Here is a 20,561-nt window from a genome sequence, read left to right as displayed (position 1 = left end):
TCAGAGTCAGAATCGTTTCTTGATCTGGAAAGCCAAAGGAGCCATTGAGGAGGCATGGCTGGGGCCAGAGACATCCTTGATATCTTTGGATATGACATACTTATAAAGCAAATTTGGAGGGAAGGGAGAGGTTATCATAAAAGAGCAAAGGAAAATAATTCCCAATTCTAGATTATCATTCTTAAAATCAGTCATGTTACCTTGGAGAAAAACTGTCCAACTTTTAAAGCAGTCCATGGTTACTGTGACGTGTACTAAACTGTAAATAATGAACTTTAACTTGAAACCAGCATAACAACAAGTAAAGCTTCTTGAGTTGTCTTAAAGTGCTTTATATGAATTAACTTCCTAACAGTTCTGGGAGGGCAGGTATTATTACCACTTTAGAGATAAGGAAACAGACACAAAGAGGTTAAATAACATCAAGATGACATCACTGAGAAATGGCAGAGCTGGGATTTGAACACTGGCAGTCTGCTTCTTTAGCCTGTGTTTTCAGCTACTATGGTATATTACCCCTCTCTAATCGTCTAGTAAATACATCTGCCTGATGTAGTTTCCTTGCTTATATTGTCTATTGGTGCCCTCAACCCCAACCCTCCTCTAGGAGTGACATATGTGAGCCGGTTGGTTAAATACGAGAAGCCTCAGCTTTAGCAAATCCCAGAAGCTAAGTGTGGCCATAGCAAAGCCACAGAAGACCGGTTGAAGAGCAATGATTTTCAAGTTCCAACGTGTCTGATTTTTTTTTAATGTTACTGAAGTGTAGTTGATTTACAATGTTGTGTTTAATCTCTGCTGTACAGCGCAGTGACTCAGTTATACATATATATATATTCTTTTTCACATTCTTTTCCATTATGGTTTACTGGAGGATATTGAATATAGTTCCCTGTGCTATACAGTAGGATCTTGTTGTCAACATGTCTGATTGACATCGGGTTTTTTCTTTTCCTTGCAGATGATCTACCCAGGAAAAGGTTACCTCAGCTGTACAAACCACCCACTCCTGAGATGCTGGCGTACCTTGATTTTAGTGTCTCCACAACTGGCATGCTTACGGGAGTGAAGGTAGAGTAGTCGGGATATATTTACTCTCTCACTGGGTGCTGGTAAAGTGCCAGGGCTGCAAAAAATAGAGATGACCACTGCCCCAGGGACTTCAGATGGAGAGGCCAGCTGGTCGTACCAGAGACCAGTAGGCAGAGGATCAAGGGCCACTGCTATATTTAAATAAAAGCATTGGCTCTTCCGGAATAAGTTATCCCAAGGAATTTGTGTTATGAAGTGTTCTGAACCTAGCATAGAAGCCAACAGATAACACGAGTTAGTTCAAGCCAGTATGAAGTCATAGATTCGTATTTCATAAAACTCAGTATTGAGAAGTTAACAGATAGACTTACCCTTCAGTTAGACTTCGATTAGGCTTTTTGAAGCAATGAAAAATATACATCATTTTGAGGAGCTGGAGGGAATGTAAGCTTCTCAAAACTCTCGTTAGAGCTGCTTTTCTGCCTGTGGGATGCCAGTTCCATCCTGTTCCATGTTCCTTACCTTCCAGATGTCCCACTCTGCGGTCAATGCTCTCTGTAGAGCCATCAAGCTCCAGTGCGAGTTGTATTCCTCTCGGCAGATCGCCATCTGCCTTGACCCTTACTGTGGACTTGGCTTTGCACTCTGGTGTCTCTGCAGGTAGGCATGGAAGAGCAAAGAAACAGAATGCATGGGAATATCTTTGGGGCTGTGAGCATCTCATCCTTCCGTTTGCTCCCTTAATTTGGTAAAGTTTCAATAAAATGCTGATGCTTTCCAGAATTTGTGCATCTAATGTATCTTCGACGTTTGTCTGGTTTGTTTGTATTCCCTCTATTAGTTTTATGCCTCAGACAAAAGGGCAGTGATCTTACTGCCTCTTCTGTGCTCCATCCTGTCATCCTCATTTTAGAAGCAGAGCCAAGTAGAAGGATGACACTTGGGTGAAATGTCATACTGTGTCAGCCAGAATGCACCCCCTAGGCTTGGCAGGAAGGAATGTAATGAGATGGGTGACAGCATGTGGCTGGAAAGTAGCACATTGGCCACATTGTTCCTTGTGGGATAGCAGATCCCAACTCCTTCTACTCTCCTCCCAGAGGACCTCATCTCAGCCTGCATTTTCACCTCCTTGATGGGCATCTTCATGAATGCTTCACAGATGCCTCAATTCAACATCTTCCTTCTGTGTCCCCATTCTTCTTAGGATGGGCTCATCCACCTAGGTTAGGGGCCCACACTAGGAACTTGGGCTTTATCTTCAACTCTATATCTTTATGTCATACTTCCAATTAAATGTCAGATCCTTTGGCTCCATTATTCTTAAACCTATCTCTACATAAGAATCACCTAGGGGTCTATGAAAAAAAAAATTAATGGGGCTTCCCTAGACATACTAACCTAGATCTCCAGAGGTGGAAACCACAATTCCAGTATTTTTTTTTTAATACAGGATTCCTGGGCTCCTAGTTATTCTGGTCTATATTCAAGGTTTAGGAAGTTGAGGATTCACGGCTGGAGATTGTACATACAATACAGGACTCTTTCCTTTTTACAATACAGGATTCCTTCCTTTTTATCCTGGGTGCACTGTCAGGGTTCAAGCTCTCATCCTCTCTCACCTGGATTATTGCAGCCTCTCCTAACTGTCTCTCAGCCTTCAGTGACTCGTGTCTCCAATACCCGCTCCGTGTAACTAGCTTTACCCCAACTTCAAGCTATAGTGACAGCCTGCTGGGTAAATTCTAAACTCCTTGATATAATAATAGATCAGTGATTTCACAGTTTGGCCCTGACCCTTCTGGCTTCAGTTCTCACAACTCCCCAGGCATTCTATGCTTTAGTATTTCACTCTGGAATCCTATTTCTGACAACCTCACACACACCATGTAATTTTATATTGCCGTGCCTTTGCATATGCTCTTCCCTCTGCCTGGAATGCCCTCACCAGCTTCCCCATTTTTCCAGCCACTGTCAAATTCCTACTCATTCTTCAAGCCCGAGCTCAACTGCTGCCGACTCAGTGAAACACCTGCCGCCCCTTGTGTTCCCAGTTTGAATGACTTGCTCGTCATTCTGTGATCATGATGGCCTTTATTCACATCTCAGTTACCGCCTTCCACAGTCTGCTTTATTCTGTAGTTATTGTATCTTGTGAGTTGCATAGGAACAAGGCTGATTCTTAGACCTTTATATCTAATATGACCCAACCCTGTCCTTCATGCTCAGTAAATATTTGCTGAATTGATGGTGTTCTAGGATGAATTGATAATGTCAGTTCTTGCCTTTTTTCATTGCAGTGTCTATTCAGGTCACCAGTCCATCTTAATTCCTCCTATGGAGTTGGAAAACAACCTTTTCCTCTGGCTCTCCACGGTCAACCAGTACAAAATAAGAGACACTTTCTGCTCCTATTCAGTGATGGAGCTCTGCACCAAGGGGCTTGGAAACCAAGTGGAGGTGCTGAAGGTAAGAAGCAGCTGTAACCAGGAGACAGTCCTGAGGGAAATGGGCCAGGCGAGATGATACCCCACCTTGGGCTGGCCAGACACATCTGCCTGCTTTTTTTCTAGGCAAACAGGTGTTTGTAAACCTCAGGAAGTTTATCTCTTTCAGTTTCTAATTTAATGCACTCTTTCAGAGTTTAATCTGATTCTTACATTGTGGAGAAGAAGGTAAAACTGGTGAGGAGGCTGAACAGAAATGACTTTATGTGAAGATGAACAGAAACTGTGACCTCCAAGAGGATTTTTCCCAATAGAATTTGCAGCCTGAGAATCTCAGAGATTGGCGACTGCCCCAGAGATAAGGTCGCTCATTCATGAGTGTATCCCACGATCATATGTCTAACTGGCATGTGAGAGTCAAAAAACACTGAATTTTCTTTAGTAGAGAAATGTGACCTTAAGAATGAAAAAAAGAGATAAGAGGTTAGATATCTATGTTGCTAAATTTGTTTTTCTCTCAGTCCCATCTCTGCATTTGAAATAGAGAGAAATGTAAGGTATAGAAATAAAGAGGGATTAAAAATATATTGCTGAAAACCTAAGATTTTTAGGTGAAAGAGGAAAGAAACAGAGAATGAGCATATTGACCTGTGGATAATGACTTTAGTGGAATTCCTTGGCATTTTCTGAAAAGGCATATGTTTTCTCTGGGTGTCTGAGGTGAGAAAACATAGTTCCTTGGCTTTTCCTGACCATAGAGATAGAGCAGTGGCCCTGCTTGTTCAGCACTTCTGTGATTCTGCTGACCTCGGCTCCTGTGCGTGGTGTCTTACAGACCAGGGGAATCAACCTCTCCTGCATCCGGACGTGTGTGGTGGTGGCTGAGGAGCGGCCCCGCATTACTCTCCAGCAGTCCTTCTCCAAGCTTTTCAAGGACATCGGTCTGTCCCCTCGGGCTGTCAGCACCACTTTTGGATCAAGAGTCAATGTAGCGATATGTTTGCAGGTGACTGTCATGAAATCTTGCTTGTGTGGGGGGCTCAGAGCCCAGGCTACCGCTTAGCTGCTGTAGGCCTCTGGGCTTTTTATTTGGACTTCACTGTACCTTATTTTGCCCATCTGTAGAATGAACATGGTAGCATCGTCCTTCACAGGGTCGTTCTGTAGAACCACTGAGTTTCTAGGTGCCAAGCACTTGGAGCTGTGCCCGGCAGTTGAGCTCTAATGTAAACGTTTACTCTAAGTAGTGGTTTTATGGTCCAAGACGATGAGTCGAGAAGATTTCTGAGTCCTATTTGAATTTTATTTATATGTTACCCTTTGTTTTCTGTCTCCTCCATCTTTTACGCCTTTTTTTTTTTTTTTTTTTTTTTTTGCAAAAGAAGTACAAATAAGCCTGCATTCTTTTCTGCAGCCAGATGGCGATTTTGCCATGTTATCTTGGTGGGTAAATAACAGAAAAGAGGCTGAAATAACAGAAAAGAACTGAGTCTGATTTTATGTAGCTTGGAAGCTCGTAAGGCAAATACAGACATGGACAAGAGTGAGAGTCACAGAAGGTGGTGTAAATGGGTGGATACTTTCAGGTCCTCTGTGTCTGTGGTCGGATGACTTTGGAGCAGCATCATGACGCTTGAACTTTGGAGCCTGTTGTGGGCCCCTTGCTGCCAGCTTGGGCCAGTGCTGGTTTTGAGAGTCCCATGCATGCTGGTCTGTCTCATCCCTGCCTTGAGTCCAGGGGTGAGGACCCTCCTCAGCCTGGTAACCTTTCAGTGCTGCTTCGGCCCCCAGCCTACTCTACTCCCCTGGGGGAGGAAAGGAAAGAAAGATGAGAAGAAAGCGGGGCCAGGAGTCTCTTTCGTTGTAGCCCTGCCTCATCGTTCAAAATAGAGTTTGGATTTTTCATGTATGTGACTAAATTATCTATTTCTTGATTTGGAAATGTAAAATATGGAAATACCATTCAGTTAATTTTAAATAAACAATACATTTATTTTTCTTTAGGGAACCTCAGGGCCTGATCCAACTACTGTGTATGTAGATCTGAAATCATTAAGACATGACAGGTACAGTAGATTGGTTATGCTTACTTTCTGTTAGCGTTCCTAAGCATGAAAAGTTCTGAGCCTCGAGAAAGTCAGCTCTCCCCACTCCTTCCTTCTGTTGGTGTCTTCCGGGGGGATGGGAGAAGGGAAGAAATTCATTTTCATTATTAATACCTAATAAGGTTTTCATTTATAAGAAGAAAGCTTTAATTCTCACAGTTGCTGCACTGTTCTTTAATATTAAAATGTAACACTGGTATTTTGTAACATTTGACATAAATTACACTAAAATGGATAGACTCTTTGCTCTGGAAGTTTAAAAATAACTGAGACAGACAGAATAAATGAGGCAGAGTAGGGTTTTTGAAACAACACTTTATCTGAGCCCCAGGAGTAAAAGCCTTCCTCCTCAGCAGCTCACAGGTGAATCGTAGCTATACGCCAAGGGGAGCTCCTGGCGGAGGGCTCTGGGACCTTTTCCTGAGTCCCACTGACTTGGGCTGTGTTCACAGTGTGGCCCGTGGCAGTGACCCAGGCTGCACAGGCAGAGCGTCTCTGGTGCTGTGATTTTCAGCCTGGGGAGAGTTTGTCCTCCAAAGGACATTTGACAGTGTCTGGAGACATATGTATTGTCACAACAAGGGGATGCTACTGACATCTAGTGGGTAGAGGCCTGGGATGTTGCTAAACATCCTACAGTGCACAGGATAGTGTCTCACAAAGAATTATAACAAAATATCTGACTCAAAATGTCAGTAATGCTGAGTTTGAGAAACTCTGCTCTGATGTGAGGAGAGATAGATTAGAGGTTTGGGGAGGCAGTGTAAATAGCTGTGGTAGATGCGGTGCAGTCATTTTTTTTTTTTAAGGCTCTTATGTTGTAAATATTGTTTTTCTGCAGGGTTCGTCTTGTGGAACGGGGTGCCCCCCAGAGTTTGCTCCTCTCAGAGTCTGGAAAGGTAATTTGTTCTGTTAACCGTTGGGAAGGTGGTCTGTGTGTAGAAGTAGTTAGTTTTTGTTTTCTGTGGGGTGTTTTTTTGTTTGTTTGTTTGTTTGTTTGGCTGTGTTGGGTTTTCGTTGCTGCACGCAGGCTTTTTCTAGTTGTGGCGAGCGGGGGCTACTCTTCATTCCATTGTGTGGGCTTCAGTAATTCTGGCATGGGCTCTAGAGTGCAGGCTCAGTAGTTGTGGTGCATGGGCTTAGTTGCCCTGAGGCATGGCACATGGGATCTTCCCGGACCAGGGCTCAAACCCGTGTCCCCTACATTGGCAGGTGGATTCTTAACCACTGCGCCACCAGGGAAGTTCCCCCGGTTTATTTTTTATTTATTTATTTATTTTTTTTGCGGTACGCGGGCCTCTCACTGTTGTGGCCTCTCCCGTTGCGGAGCACAGGCTCCGGACGCCCAGGCCCGGCGGCCGTGGCTCACGGGCCCAGCCGCTCCGCGGCATGTGGAATCTTCCCGGACCGGGGCACGAACCTGTGTCCCCTGCATCGGCAGGCGGACTCAACCACTGCGCCACCAGGGAAGCCCCCCGGTTTATTTTTGAGGTTGAATCTTGTTATACCTCTGTCTCCACTGAGCACGATCCCGTGAGCACCGTCTCCGCTCCTGCCTTTGTACACTCCCTCACCTCACTAAAGAGATGGGGGCAGGGAACTGCATTTCCTAGAGGTCATTAGATTTAATTGAACCCCGTCTTTGTGTTTTCTCTTTGATTCTTAGATTTTACCTGGAGTGAAAGTAGTTATTGTTAATCCAGAGACCAAAGGCCCTGTTGGAGACTCTCACCTGGGAGAGGTATGTATAATATTCCCCTTTACTCTGAAGAGTCAGCAGTGAAAGACTTTAGGGTTCATATTTTAGAAGTCAGGAAACTGTGGATATAGCTTTTCCCTCATGGTGAATTTTTGAAAGTTTTCATCTTTCTCTGTGAGGCTCAAAACTGACATGGACAGAGGGGAAATTGAGACCAAGATGGAGCGAAGATTTAGGCACCCAAACTAGAACTAGTCCCAGATTGGTCCACTGACATACCCTTAACTGAAAAGGAAAATGGGCAAATCCCACCTGTTCCCACCTATTAAGGAGTGGAACTAAAAGGAGCCACAAATTTTAAATTTTCAAAATTTATACAAATTTTATATTTTATTCCAAAATGTATCCATTTTTGTATTAGTATAAAAATATTTAAGACTTAATTTAAATCCCTGAGAGACACTGATATCTCATCTCATAGCTCACTGGGAGCAATGTTGTGGGTGCACGAGGCAGATGACCCGGGCTCTGCCAGTTACCAGCTTCTTGTGATTGGGCAAGTTACTTAACGTCTCTGTCCTCAGTTTCCTCAACCATAAGTAATAATGGCACCCACCTAGTAGGATTGTGTGACAGTTAAATGCATTAATACCTGTATCTGTCATATATTTGGAACAGTGCCTGTCACACAGTGAATACTAGTTTTGTTACCATCGTCGGCTATTGCTGTGTTTACATTGTAAATTCAAATAGCCTGTAGTATTTTCCTGCGGTCTTCGTAACTTAGTTTCAGAGCATAGAAATGATCCCTTGATGCATTTGTGAGACTCTGAAAGAGGCTGAGAAATGAGCCAGGGAGGGCTTCCCTGGTGGCTCAGTGGTTAAGAATCCGCCTGCCAATGTAGGGGACATGGGTTCAAGCCCTGGTCCGGGAAGATCCCACATGCCGCGGAGCAACTACGCCCGTATGCCACAACTACTGAGCCTGTGCTCTAGAGCCCGTGAGCCACAACTGCTGAGCCCACGTGCCACAACTACTGAAGCATGTGCATCTAGAGCCCATGCTCCTCAACAAGAAAAGCCACAGCAATGAGAAGCCCGTGCACCGCAACGAAGAGTAGCCCCTGCTCGCTGCAACTAGAGAAAGACCGTGCGCGGCAACGAAGACCCAACGCAGCCAAGGATAAATAAATAAATAAATTTATTTTTTAAAAAAAGAAAGAAAGAAAGAAAGAAATGAGCCAGGGAGGCAATGTAGCCTCAAGGTTAAGAGCACGGCCTCTGTGGCCACCCAGGCTTGGGTGTAGGTTTCCTTGTTTCTGCATCTTAGGCAAGTTACTTAACTCCTTTTTTTTTCATCTGTAAAACGGGAATAACAGTAGTACAAACTGTATTGTCATGTCATATATGTCAGGATTGATGGAGGTAAGGCATATAATACTGTTCAGCACATGGTAAACATTTGATAACTGACAGCTGCCTTTGTTGTTGCAGCTGTGTTGTTACTATAAAAATGAGGTTAAAAAACCAAAATAGGGACTTCCCTGGTGGTCCAGTGGGTAAGACTCCGTGCTCCCTATGCAGGGGGCCCAGGTTCGATCCCTGGTCAGGGATCCCACATGCTGTAACTAAGATCCCATCCCAACTAAGAGTCCGCATGCCGCCACTAAAAGATCCCACAACTAAGACCCAGTGCAGCCAAAATTAATTAAGTTAAGCCAAAATCATCTGTCCCAGAGAACTGAATTGATTCTGGCGAAATGTGACCAGTGCTTTTTCTTGTTGTAGATTTGGGTGAACAGTCCCCATACAGCCAGTGGCTATTACACCATCTATGACAGTGAGACTCTTCAAGCTGACCATTTCAACACCCGCCTCAGCTTTGGGGATCCTGCTCAGACCCTGTGGGCTCGAACAGGATACCTGGGTTTTGTCCGCCGGACCGAGCTCACAGCAGCCACCGGAGGTATCTTCAGCAGTTCCTCACCCCCGTCCTGCTGCGCTTTGCAGCCCCTAGCATGGGCTGGCCTTCCGCAGCCTGCCTTTGGATGTGGAGTGTGTGTGTTGAATTATTCCCTTCTCCGACTCTTGAACCCATACACGAACCTGTATTCATTTGAAGTAAGACTTTGCCCTCAAAGAGGACCCAGGGAATAAGCACTGGGGCCCCGTGTCAGCATCCCTGACCTGTGGGTTGGCTCGGCCAGGCAGTCATAGAGATGTGCCTGGTGATGGGTAGATGCCTCTGCCAGGACTCGGCCCTCAGCAAGCTCCTGGGACAGGTATTCCACCTTTAGTCCCTTGCTCCTAAGCCTTGCGAGCGGGAGGCGGTGCAGAGGAGCCAGCCTGCCGAAGCCCTCTGTCCCTTCAGCGGCTCACGTTGGACACGAGCCTGCTTGGCAGGGCTCTCGTGTAAGCAGCCCCCAGCCATCCTCTGCCCACTGGGCAGCCACAGTGAAGCTGTGACTTCAACCTTCCTGACGGCATGAATGGCCATTTTAAAATACCCAGCACCAATTGCATCATCCACACCCAGAACTGACACAGATCACTCACTGGACTTGAGCAGCTGGAACTGAGCCAAGTCACTTCTCCTTCGCCCCCTGCATCTGTTCCCCACTGACCAGCTCCAGAGTGTCTCCATGTTTCACGGGGAAGTAGAATAACATACTGGTGGTGAGGGAAGCATGCCTAGCCAGGTGCCTTGGTTTGGAAGCCTACCTCTGTCATTTGCTGTATGACCTTGAGCACTCACTCAACCTCTCAGTTTCCTACCTGGAAAATGGGAGTGATAACGTTTCCTGCCTTGTGGAAATGATGTGAGATTAAATGACATAATGCCTTCAGGTGCCTGGGACAGTGACTGGCACCCAGAAAACACTCGAGAGTCATTAGCTACTCTTTCCGTTGTTTTTGTTACTACAGTCTTCAGCTCTTGTATGATGGGACTCTGCTGGCCTTCCTCATCCTTCTCTCTCCAACAGCTCCTAGCAGTTTGTTTTGCTAAATTTTTCAGAAATCTTCCTTTTCCTGAAAATACAACATTCTGTAGACCTAGCTAAATCATCTCTCTTCTTCTTTTCAGTATCTATATAGACATAAACCATGTAGCCTTGTGTATGCAGTGTGTGCATAAAATCTTTAAAAAAAGATTTCTGCAACGTCCTGCTGGATTACAAGCCTATTAATAACCAGGACTAGAGTCTCTGTGGAGTCCTTGAAGATGTCTAGGAACAATGACATATGTTCACTTCTTTTCCATCTCAAATCCTCTCCCCTCCTCCCCTCCCCAGCCATCATCTGGCTAATTCCTATTTATCCTTAAAAGCTCAGCATGGCTTCAGCTTTTCCCTTTCTGAACCCTTGAGCTGAGCTCGGGGAGGGGGGGCCCTAGTGCACACTCGGGTCGCTGGGCTGACCTCATCCCACCTGATGTCCATCCATAGGACATCTGTTGTGTGTGTGTTTCCCCCACTAGACAGTAAGTATCTTCAGAGCAGGAATCATGTTATATCATCTTTGTCTCCGCAGCACTAGGCACAATTCCTGGCACGTGGTAATAATAATAATGACGATAGCTAATGTTTTCAGCACTTACAGTGTACCAGGCATCATATTAACTCCCTTAAGCGAATTGAATCCTCACAGCAGCCATTTATTATTACCCCTGTCTCACAGAGGGGAAGCAGGACTCAGAGATTTAAGTTAATTCTCCACGTTACGGAGCTGGTGAGTGGTGGCGCCAGGTGACGTGGCAGGCAGTCTGGACCCTGTGCTCTTAACTCCAACGATGTAGTACACTCAGTGCGTCTGATGAACCAGGTTCCTCTTTCTCTCCCCATCAGAGCGTCACGATGCCTTGTACGTGGTGGGAGCTCTGGACGAGACACTGGAACTGCGAGGCCTGCGGTACCACCCCATCGACATCGAGACCTCGGTGTCTCGGATCCACAGGAGCATGGCCGAATGGTAAATCCCCTGCACAGCATAGGTTCCCCCGCAGCTGCGGTACCAGTTAAAGTTGCTCTGTAGTCAGCCGTCTGTAGCAGACCACCTACGGCTGTGGAACTCCAGGGGAGCCAGAAAATAAACGGACTGATCCTTGTCTGGCAGTGTGCCGTCTGCTAAGACAGGCTCCGTGGACTCGTGGTGGGGCTGGGTCCTTTTTAATGGTAGGCGCTTACCGTTGGAAGGGACCTAACTGATCATCCGCCTCTAGAAAGTTGGTAGAGGGTGGTGGGAAGAACCATGACTTTCAGGTCAAAAGACCCAGCTGGAAGGCCCAGCGCTGCCAGCGTTCCCAAGGAAAGAGGCTGCTTTCCTCATCTGAAAATGCCTCCTCTGCTCCTTCCTGATTATCAGGAGGATCCAGTGAGAATGTGCTTTGTAAGCTATCAAATGGTAAGCAGATGAAAAGGACTGTTATTATTATCTGGTCCAGGTTCCCTCTTAGTGCGGGAATTCCCCCTACATTACCCCTGACAAAGGATCATCCGACCTCAACGTTGACTAAAAATTTCTTAAAATTAGAACTCTGTAGTTTTTACCTATTTGCTTTCATTGTGGATTCTTAACAGTACAGAATCCATCCAGTTTCTTTTTATACATGTTTAAGTCAGTGTGTCCTCAGGTTTTTTTTTTTTTTTCATGCAAAGTAGCCACAGTTCTTTTAATGGTTTGTTCATGCTTTCCAGATGCTTCTTTGTCTTGCTTTTGTCAGAGTCTCTCCTCTGAACAGACCTGAACAATGCCCATGAGATGTAAGAACAACGCAGAGAAGTTGGGCACCATGGTTACGCCCTAATTTTAACCATTTGACTTTTGATGCTACCAGATATTGTGTACATTTTTCTTAAGGACTGAATCTGTTTTTCAAAGCAGTTCAACACTGCAAAACACAAGTCAGGTCATACCTTCTAACCCAGCAAACCCCACTGAATGTAAGGCAACTTTCTACCTTATAGCACAATAGGAGAGAGCGTGTATGGGGCACTGAGTTCAGATGAGGCCAGGCCAACTCCCTTCCCGTTTGGTATTATAATATAGATAATAATCTTAGTCAAAGCTCTTAATTCTCTTCAAAACAACTTACGCAAAAGAGAGTTCATGGACAGAATACCTGGTTATCTCAGAGGTTCCTAGAAGTCTCTGACCAGCTCTGGATCTCAAGAAAGGTAGAAACAAGGAATGGGAAGGCCATCAGGAACCACCGTCTTCTCACTTTCTAGAGCCATGTGGGCATCCACTTCATTCTTTTCTCTCCTCCCTGAAGAGCCATTCTCTGTACTTCTCTGCACACCTGCTACCCCAGAACGTTCAGTCCACGTGTCCTCAGTTCAGGTGACCAGCTAACAACTTTCATGCCCACTTCCAAACTCCCAAGAGATTTTAAATGGCTCAGCTAATCAGCTGTGATCATAGGGGCAAGGTCATGTATTGAAGACGTGGCTGAGAGCCTTCTGGTTGGATCCAAGCGAGAAGGCAGTTCTCAGGGAAAATGGGGATAAGTCTTGGGCAGACACTGTAAGAGATGACATGTTAACTGAATGTGATTGAAATTTCAGTGCCGTGTTCACGTGGACCAACTTGCTCGTGGTGGTTGTGGAACTGTGTGGCTCTGAACAGGAGGCCCTAGATCTGGTTCCTTTAGTGACAAATGTCGTCCTGGAGGAGCATTACCTCATCGTGGGCGTCGTAGTTGTGGTGGACCCAGGCGTTATCCCCATCAACTCCAGAGGAGAGAAGCAGAGGATGCACCTCCGTGACAGCTTCCTCGCTGACCAGCTGGACCCCATCTATGTGGCGTATAACATGTAACCAGCCTTGTGGGGACTGCAGGGGCCATCCTGCAAAACCACAGGACCAAAGACCCGTGACTAGGAGGAAGCTTTCATATGGTGTGAAATAAGCTGAGATGGCTACATTATATCCTTCATCTCATCCTGTGGGATTCTGCAATCACGTGACACACAGGAAAGGGGAATTCTGTGGTAGCAAATGAAAAAAATATTAACAGTCTGTTGGTCATGAGCTTTGACGTAGTGTGAGCAGCACGTTACTAAAGCAATTACATCCATGTTGCATTTTTTTCATCTGTTGTATATAGTTGTATTTTTATCTAATGCTGTTTTAGAATTTTGTAAGGGAGTTTAATGAATTCATGTGATGGGGTAGTCTGAGTTACACAGTTCCCCGCTCTGTACTGTATTTTGCCATTTTACCATAGTTAGACCTTCTGCGGGTTTTGTTAACACAGAACTACTTGGCTTACTTTCAGTTGACCCATAGCAAATCAGATAACCCACTGAATATGAGAATTACTTTATATATAGAAAATTCTTGATGGTAAAACATTTTGACCAGTGTTTTAAACATGTAAATAAGAATACACATAATTCAGCTAAAAATTGAAGAATTGGCTTGTATAGTTGTAACAACTAAAGTAGAAACATTTCTACTTTGAGAGAATCTCAGTATTCTCTGGATGCAGTGTAATTGAATAGGTGACTAAAAAGTGCAAATTGTTTGCAGGTTTTGCTGCACATTGTACTGTGTCTCTGTTGGCTGGTGTATTTTATAAACTGAAGCTGCCTATGTTTGTTTTTTAAGCTTGCATTCCCAGAATCAGCTTAAGCTTTTAAGAATTCAGCCTGTTTCTACAAACTGAATAATCTCAGCTGAAAAATCAACATGTTAGGAAAAGCTAAGATTCATTAGATCCCACCCAGTTCTAAGGAACCGGAATAACTCACTCCGGCCCCCAGTGTTGAAACCGTCTTTCACGTTTAGAATGACTGCATAAGAATTTAGAATTTCCTCTTTTCCAGGCCCATTGTATACTGTGTCAGCAGTTATACATCTAGCTTTTCTTTTCTGAGGACTGAAGAGCATCCTCTGTTCTTCCAGTTCACGAGGGCGGGGATTTTAAGAACAAGAGCAATAGGCTGGGAAGGCAGTGGGATCGATAGTCACGCGAAGGCATAAGTCCTCGTAACTGCACGTCTCCGAACTGACCGATTTGGGTTGCCAAAGTAGCCAGGCTTATGCTGAAATAGGGGAAGTCTGATGTATGCAAGAAACTCTTTTGAAATAACTGTGGTGCCCAGGCCAAGCGGACAGAGCCTGGGACTGAGTTTGGCCTCTGGCTCGGTTTCCTTTCTTTGGTCTGATACTTCACATATTTGAATATAGTTGAATTTTATTATTTTTTTCTTACAGAAATATTTTTTAAAATTAAAAAAAGAAAGCTCAAAGTGAACAGAGTTAACTTGTTAAATCAGAATGGTTCTCTTTGACCCACTCTGGTCTATTGTGTAAATATTTATTTAGACTATTTTAATAATACACATTATTTACCCCACTGTAACATCATGTAAACTAAATATGTTTTTAAACAATTTTTTAGACTTGTAATTACCCTGAAAATAAGGTTTATAATGCAAAGACCAGACCCTTCGCCACGGCAGCACTCCTGGGGGGCTGCCCTTACACAGTCTCATGACTCAAAGCCACTTTATTGCCTCCCTTTTACATAACCCTCTTTTCCTCCCAACTCGTTCTCCGCAGAGGGAAGACCTCAAGACATTTTCCAGTTCCAGATCTCTTTTTCAACATTTTGGATGACGTTAACTTACACATGATGGGAGAGGTTCTAGGATGTACAGGAAAAAAGCACTTGCATTGGGGTAAGAAATCCAGTGACTAGCAGAGAAAACAGCCTGCTTATTTGGAAAGTAATTTTCTTAAGACAGTTTTTAATGATTCACTAATCAAAGCAAGGGACCCTGAGGATCTTCTATCTCCGTAATCCACAAGTTCTAAGAAAAAGGTATAAGGCAGAGTCTATCCTATGGGTTGCTTTCATAATTCTCATTACACAAGTTAGGGTGTCTGCTAGAAATATACTGTGAGCCACATCTGTCATTTTAAAATTTCTAGTAACCACATTTTAAAAAGTAAAAAGAAACAGGTGAAATTGATTTTAATATATTATTTAGCACAATATATGAAAAATACTATCACTTCAACATGGGATCAATATAAAAAATTATTGAGATATTTTACTTTCTTTTTTTCATATTATGTCTTTGAAATCCAGTGTGTATTAAGCACATCTCAATTCGGACTAGCCATATTTCAAGTTTTCAGTAGCCACACATGGCTGTTGGCTACCATACTGGACTGTGCAGATTATACTCATTCCTTCAAATAAAATATTCCGTTAATCTCATGGTATGGCCAACTCCCAGTTATTTAGGGGCTGATTATCTAGTTTTGAAGTTCCTCAGGCCTCTGATTTATTGTTATTTTTTTTGCTTTCTGCCTTGTGGCTGCTTTATTTATCTTTTGCCTATCCCCCAAAGCCAGAATAAGCTGGTGGAGGAAAGAAAACTAAGATGCTAAGGTGTGTCTTTCGGGAACTTCACCAGTAACTCTGGTAAAGTATCCTCTGGAAGGGGAAGAGAGTCAGTCATTAGTTTAGAGGTGTTTGTGGGATCATCTACAGATCTGATGCCTAGTCTGTTGCAGACTTGGTAAGAAAACTTTCTCTTGGTGACACAACGCTCTTAGTCTTTCCACATTAAGTAGAACCTTTGTGGTAGAACTGACTCTTAAGACAGGCCCCAAAGGCCATTATTAATAGAAACAGCCTGGCCAAAACTTGGGAACATATTGTGTCTGGGTTTTTATGCCTGTGGGGAGTGGGGGTGGGGGCGGGGGGGACTAAAGAATAGCAAGCCCTCATTTCAGATAAGAGAAACCTATTCATCTGAAAGTTTTTGAAACTCTTTCTGCCTCTCAGCAGAAGTAACAAGGTAGATCAGGAAGGGGCTTCCTCAGAACAAATGCCATCTCCTGCATCAGTGAGACCTTGGGAATGACCAGCATGCTAATGGGCATCAGTGAATCCACACTCTTTATTTCCTTCCTGCCTCATAAAGGGCCCCTGCTTTCCCAGTACCAGGTCCTCCTGAAGTTGTGCTGCCTCAGGCTGTTTAGGGACCATTGCCTGTCTCTTGGTCATAGGAGTGTCTCCTTAACTTTAGTCCCTGGGCAATGCTTGCTTAATGCTTTTGTTGAATCAACAAAGGGCCCGAGGCCTTAGGCTTTTTTGTTAAGGTCTGTGCCCCAGGCATGGTGCTCAATATCTTGGCCAAATAAATTACTTTCCTTGAATATCCAGGAATCTGTAGACTGAAGCAATGAGGAGTTATCACCTCACCCTCAAACTCCAACATGATCTATGCCTTAGAGTTGTTTTTGTTGTCTGCTTTTGTGTAAAAACAAGAGTATTTGGAGCAAGCTGCAGTACTCCAAATACACAATAGGCCTTTTCTTTATCATTCATTCAACATTTCTGGTTTAGGTCTATGTAGGTGGGCCATGTTATTTGTCCAGAGGAAGAGAGTGTAAAGATATAAGAATAATTTTTTAGTCCTAAATGCTGTTTTGTTTATTTTTTGTCAAGATATTTACCAGTGTCAGATTCAAACTATAGTACTGTGTAATTATGTATAAAGTTTTTTTTATTTATTTGAAATTAGACTAGATATACATTTTTAAATTTAACATCTGGCTGGACAGTGTTCTATTAACTCATTGAATGTGTTTCCTTTGTCTTGTGTTAATAAATATTGATGCCTGATTATGTTTAATGCTTCACACATCGGGAGAATTGATAAATTGGAATTAATAAATTTTAAATTTAACTTCAGATGGTAAGACCCAAAGATACCTGGAGAGGTCTAAGGAAAATGAACACAGAGATCCGAAGTTATAGCAAATCAGTTCTATAAAAGGAGGCCAGATTGAGGAACAGTAGAGAGTCATTTTGAAAACTAATAAGCCTTTTGTCCAGACCAATTATAACTTAGTTTTCCTCCTACCCCTGTAGCATTTGGTAGTTTTTAACTATTGATCACACATGTTATTGTATGATATTGTTGTTATTATTTTTTAAAATCTGTAATTGGACTGGGTTTCAGCTTTTCTAAGGTAATATCTCATTTGCTCTCCCATTTCCTCGTTTCAAGAAACTTGATGGGAGTTTTTATCAAATTGAGCATATTCTCAGACACTGAAACTGGTCCTTGAATTACAGTCCAAGCTATTCAGGCAGCTGAGAACTTTTCTTTAACTTAATACACATTTATTGAGTGCCTACCCACTAGGCACAAGTCACTGTGATAACAACTGAAGCTAGAGAGAGAGAAACTCAAGTCACTGCCCTCAAGAAGATACAGGAAAACAATACACTATATTAAGGGTTGCGAGTAGAGGTGGACTGTGGGAGCAGGTAGGATAGGCACCCAATCCAGTGATGAAGGAGGATAATGAGGAATTCGGGCTGGAGGAGGTAACATCTGAACTGAGTCTTGAAGGATGAGCTATAGCCAAATAAAGGCAGCAAGTGGGGAGGCAGAGTTGTATATTCTGGAAACTGCAATTTATTATTAGGATGTAGGGTTTAAAGGGAGAAAAGTAAAAGATAACTATCTGTGGAGGTCTGAGCCAAGGACAGATCACTAAGGGCCTTGATGTGTCAAGCTAAGAATTTTGGACTTTTATCCAGAAGGCCAAAGAGAGCCAATGAGGTGTTTATAGCAAGGAAATAACATGCTCAGATTTGCAACATAGAAGATTATTCTGGTAGTCATGTAGAAAATGGATTGGTGCAGGTAGGGAAAGAAAGGTAAAACCTGGGACAGGGAGATCAGTTGAGAGGCCTTTGCAGAAACTGCAGTGATAGAGCAAAGCACTTAAACCAACGCAGTGACAGGATGGAGACCAGAGACAATGCATGTAAACTTGGGAGAGAGCAAGATGTCAATCGATAAGGAAGGAGGAATCCAAAATAACTTGTAGATTTCTGACGTCGGGAGTTAGGTAGATGTGGAGTCATTTACCAAGATAGGGAAAAAGGAGGAATGGATTTGGGAAAGAAGATGCTGTGTTCCATGTTGGTCACGTTCATTTGAGGTGCTGTGGAGGTCCAACAGGCTGCTAAATATTTAGGTCTCTGCCTCGAGAGCTCTGGCCCAGAAATACACATTTGGGAGACATTCTTTTAAAAGTGGTAGTTGAAGCCATGGAACGGATGATAGTGCCAAGAAAGATCACGTAGAGTGAGAAAAGGCCCAATGATGGAGCCGTAGGGAACACGGGCATTCAAAGCCTGAGGGAGGAAGAAGAATCCACAAAAGGGAGAAGGAATGACTGGAGAGATAGCGTCAAAACCAAGAAGGAGCTTGGGCATAGAAATCGAAGGACGAGTTTTAAAGAGGAGGGAGTGCCCAGCAGTGCCGAAGGCTACAGTGAAGCTGAGAAAACAGGGACTGGCTAGCGTCTGTGGTATCTGGCAACCAGGCAGTCACTGGTAACCTTGGTCAGAGCAGAAGCAGTGGCAGCTATGGGGGCAGGAGGCAGAAGACTGGTTCCGGAGAGGTGTGATGGGAAGTGTGACCGAACAGAGGCTACTCTTTTTAGAAGCTGTATCTACACATAGAAAGGAAAGAGATGGGATAGTAGTTAAACGAGGGATGTAGAATTGAGGGAGACTATTTTTAAGACAGAAGAAATAAAATATTCCTGAGTAGAGGGAAAGTTTCCAAATAAAGCAATGAGGGATAATGGACAAAACAAGGTCACTGAGAAAGTAAGAGGGGTGGGGATCCAGAGAACAGGTGGAACGATTAGCCTTTAAGGGGAGGAAGCACATTTTTTCAAATAAAACTGGGAAGAGGCAAGATCCTGATAGTAGGAAGTTAGTAGAGGCCTACTGATGACCTCCTTCACTTCTCTGAATCTCCATTCTCAGTCTACAGAGATGAATATTCATTTCTGAGATAATCTCTAAAATAAATACGATGGAGCTGACAAAAAATAACATGGAATCTGCAAATAATGGGAATTCCTAAAAAGCAGATGTAAGAGGGAAATTTACATGAAACTCATAGAAACAAAGACTAAAAATAAAATAGTTGTATTCAACTAAAAAAAGAAAAAAAGGGCCCTCTACAAAAGTAGAAGGAAGGAAATAATGAAAGGCAGAAATTAATAAATACAAATAAAGGAAATGTAAAAGGTTCAACAAAACCAGAAGCTGATTTCTTAAAAATAACCTAATCTCTAGTAAAACTTGTGTATGCACATGCACACACACACACACAAAAAAAAAAAACTAGTAGGAAACACAAAGGAGAATATAACTACAGCTACAGTATTTTTTTAATCTTGAGGGATTATTATAATATTGCAGTAAATTTGAATTTTAAATGAAACATAATTTTCTAGAAACTATGCGATTTGAAAATTTCACTCAAGAAGTAGAAAAATCTGATTTTTACCAAACCCACAAGGAACAGGTAATCCTTTTTTCATATATAAAATAAAAAGCCACCCAATTCATCGTACAAAGTTAGTATAACCTTGATACCAAAATCAGACTAAGGCAGTGTTTTAAAATTCTAAATAATCTCACTTGTGAAAAGATGCAAAATTATAAAATCTAGCTGTTTTGGTTATCTGCTATGTAGTACACTGCCCCAACTTGGTGGCATAAAACAAAGTCATGCATATATACATTCTGTGCATCATGAATTAGGGCACAGTGGGAACGTCTTATATCTGTCCCAAAATGTCTGGCCTCAGCTATGAGGACTCTTAGGTCTGGGGGGGATGATTTGAAAAGCTTGGGGCCAGAATCATCTAGACTTCTTTGCTCACATATCTGAAGCCCAGGCTGGGATAACTGGAAGACTGGACTCAACTGGGACTGTTGACCGAAGCACTTTAATGTAGCCTTTCCTCATAGCTAGGACTTCTTACAGCATGGCAGTTGGGTTCTGAAAAGGAGCATCAGAAGAGGATCATGTTAAGCTGTAAATGTCTCATCCACTCTTGGAAGGCATGCATGTTCCTTCTGTTGCATTCTACTGCTCAGCCCAGATGCAAGAGAGATGACTCTACATCTTGATGAGAGAGAAGCAAAGTCACATTGCAAAGGAGCATGTGGTTTGGCAGATACCTCTGTGCATATGTCTGAAGATATTATATTGGAAAATTCAATCTTCCACACTAGCAAACCAAACCCAGTAGTGTATAAGAAATAATACATGAAAATCAAAGAGGGTCAAATCAAGGATGGTTCAATATTAGAGAAATCTGTTTATATAATACCTCTTATCAACAGCTTAAAAGAGAAAGCCATATGATTATCTCATCTCAACAGATTCAGGGGGGAAAAAAGGTAAACTTCAACATTGACTAATGGAAAAA

General features: G+C 43.2%; 1 protein-coding gene and 1 non-coding gene across 3 annotated transcripts in view; both read left to right on the top strand.

Annotated features, from left to right (window-relative positions):
• The window catches only part of DIP2B (disco interacting protein 2 homolog B), a 232,750-nt gene extending 216,765 nt beyond the window's left edge, over nt 1-15,985 (top strand). For both annotated transcript variants that reach the window (XM_060166242.1, XM_060166241.1), the window contains 10 exons: nt 962-1,071; nt 1,562-1,692; nt 3,333-3,501; nt 4,315-4,485; nt 5,484-5,545; nt 6,426-6,483; nt 7,251-7,325; nt 9,072-9,249; nt 11,129-11,252; nt 12,848-15,985. In XM_060166242.1, coding sequence (XP_060022225.1) covers nt 962-1,071; nt 1,562-1,692; nt 3,333-3,501; nt 4,315-4,485; nt 5,484-5,545; nt 6,426-6,483; nt 7,251-7,325; nt 9,072-9,249; nt 11,129-11,252; nt 12,848-13,100 — 1,331 coding nt within the window. In that variant the 3' untranslated portion in view covers nt 13,101-15,985. The remainder of the gene's footprint in view (nt 1-961; nt 1,072-1,561; nt 1,693-3,332; nt 3,502-4,314; nt 4,486-5,483; nt 5,546-6,425; nt 6,484-7,250; nt 7,326-9,071; nt 9,250-11,128; nt 11,253-12,847) is intronic.
• On the top strand, nt 8,825-8,897 carry TRNAR-CCU (transfer RNA arginine (anticodon CCU)). Its single transcript has one exon. It is a non-coding gene; the product is annotated as a tRNA-Arg (tRNA).
• Nucleotides 15,986-20,561: the final 4,576 nt, after the last annotated feature.

The sequence above is a fragment of the Lagenorhynchus albirostris genome, chromosome 11, assembly GCF_949774975.1.
Source record: "Lagenorhynchus albirostris chromosome 11, mLagAlb1.1, whole genome shotgun sequence".
NCBI lineage: Eukaryota > Metazoa > Chordata > Mammalia > Artiodactyla > Delphinidae > Lagenorhynchus > Lagenorhynchus albirostris.
Note: the sequence above shows the minus strand (reverse complement) of the source record. Positions and strands in the feature narration are given on the sequence as shown.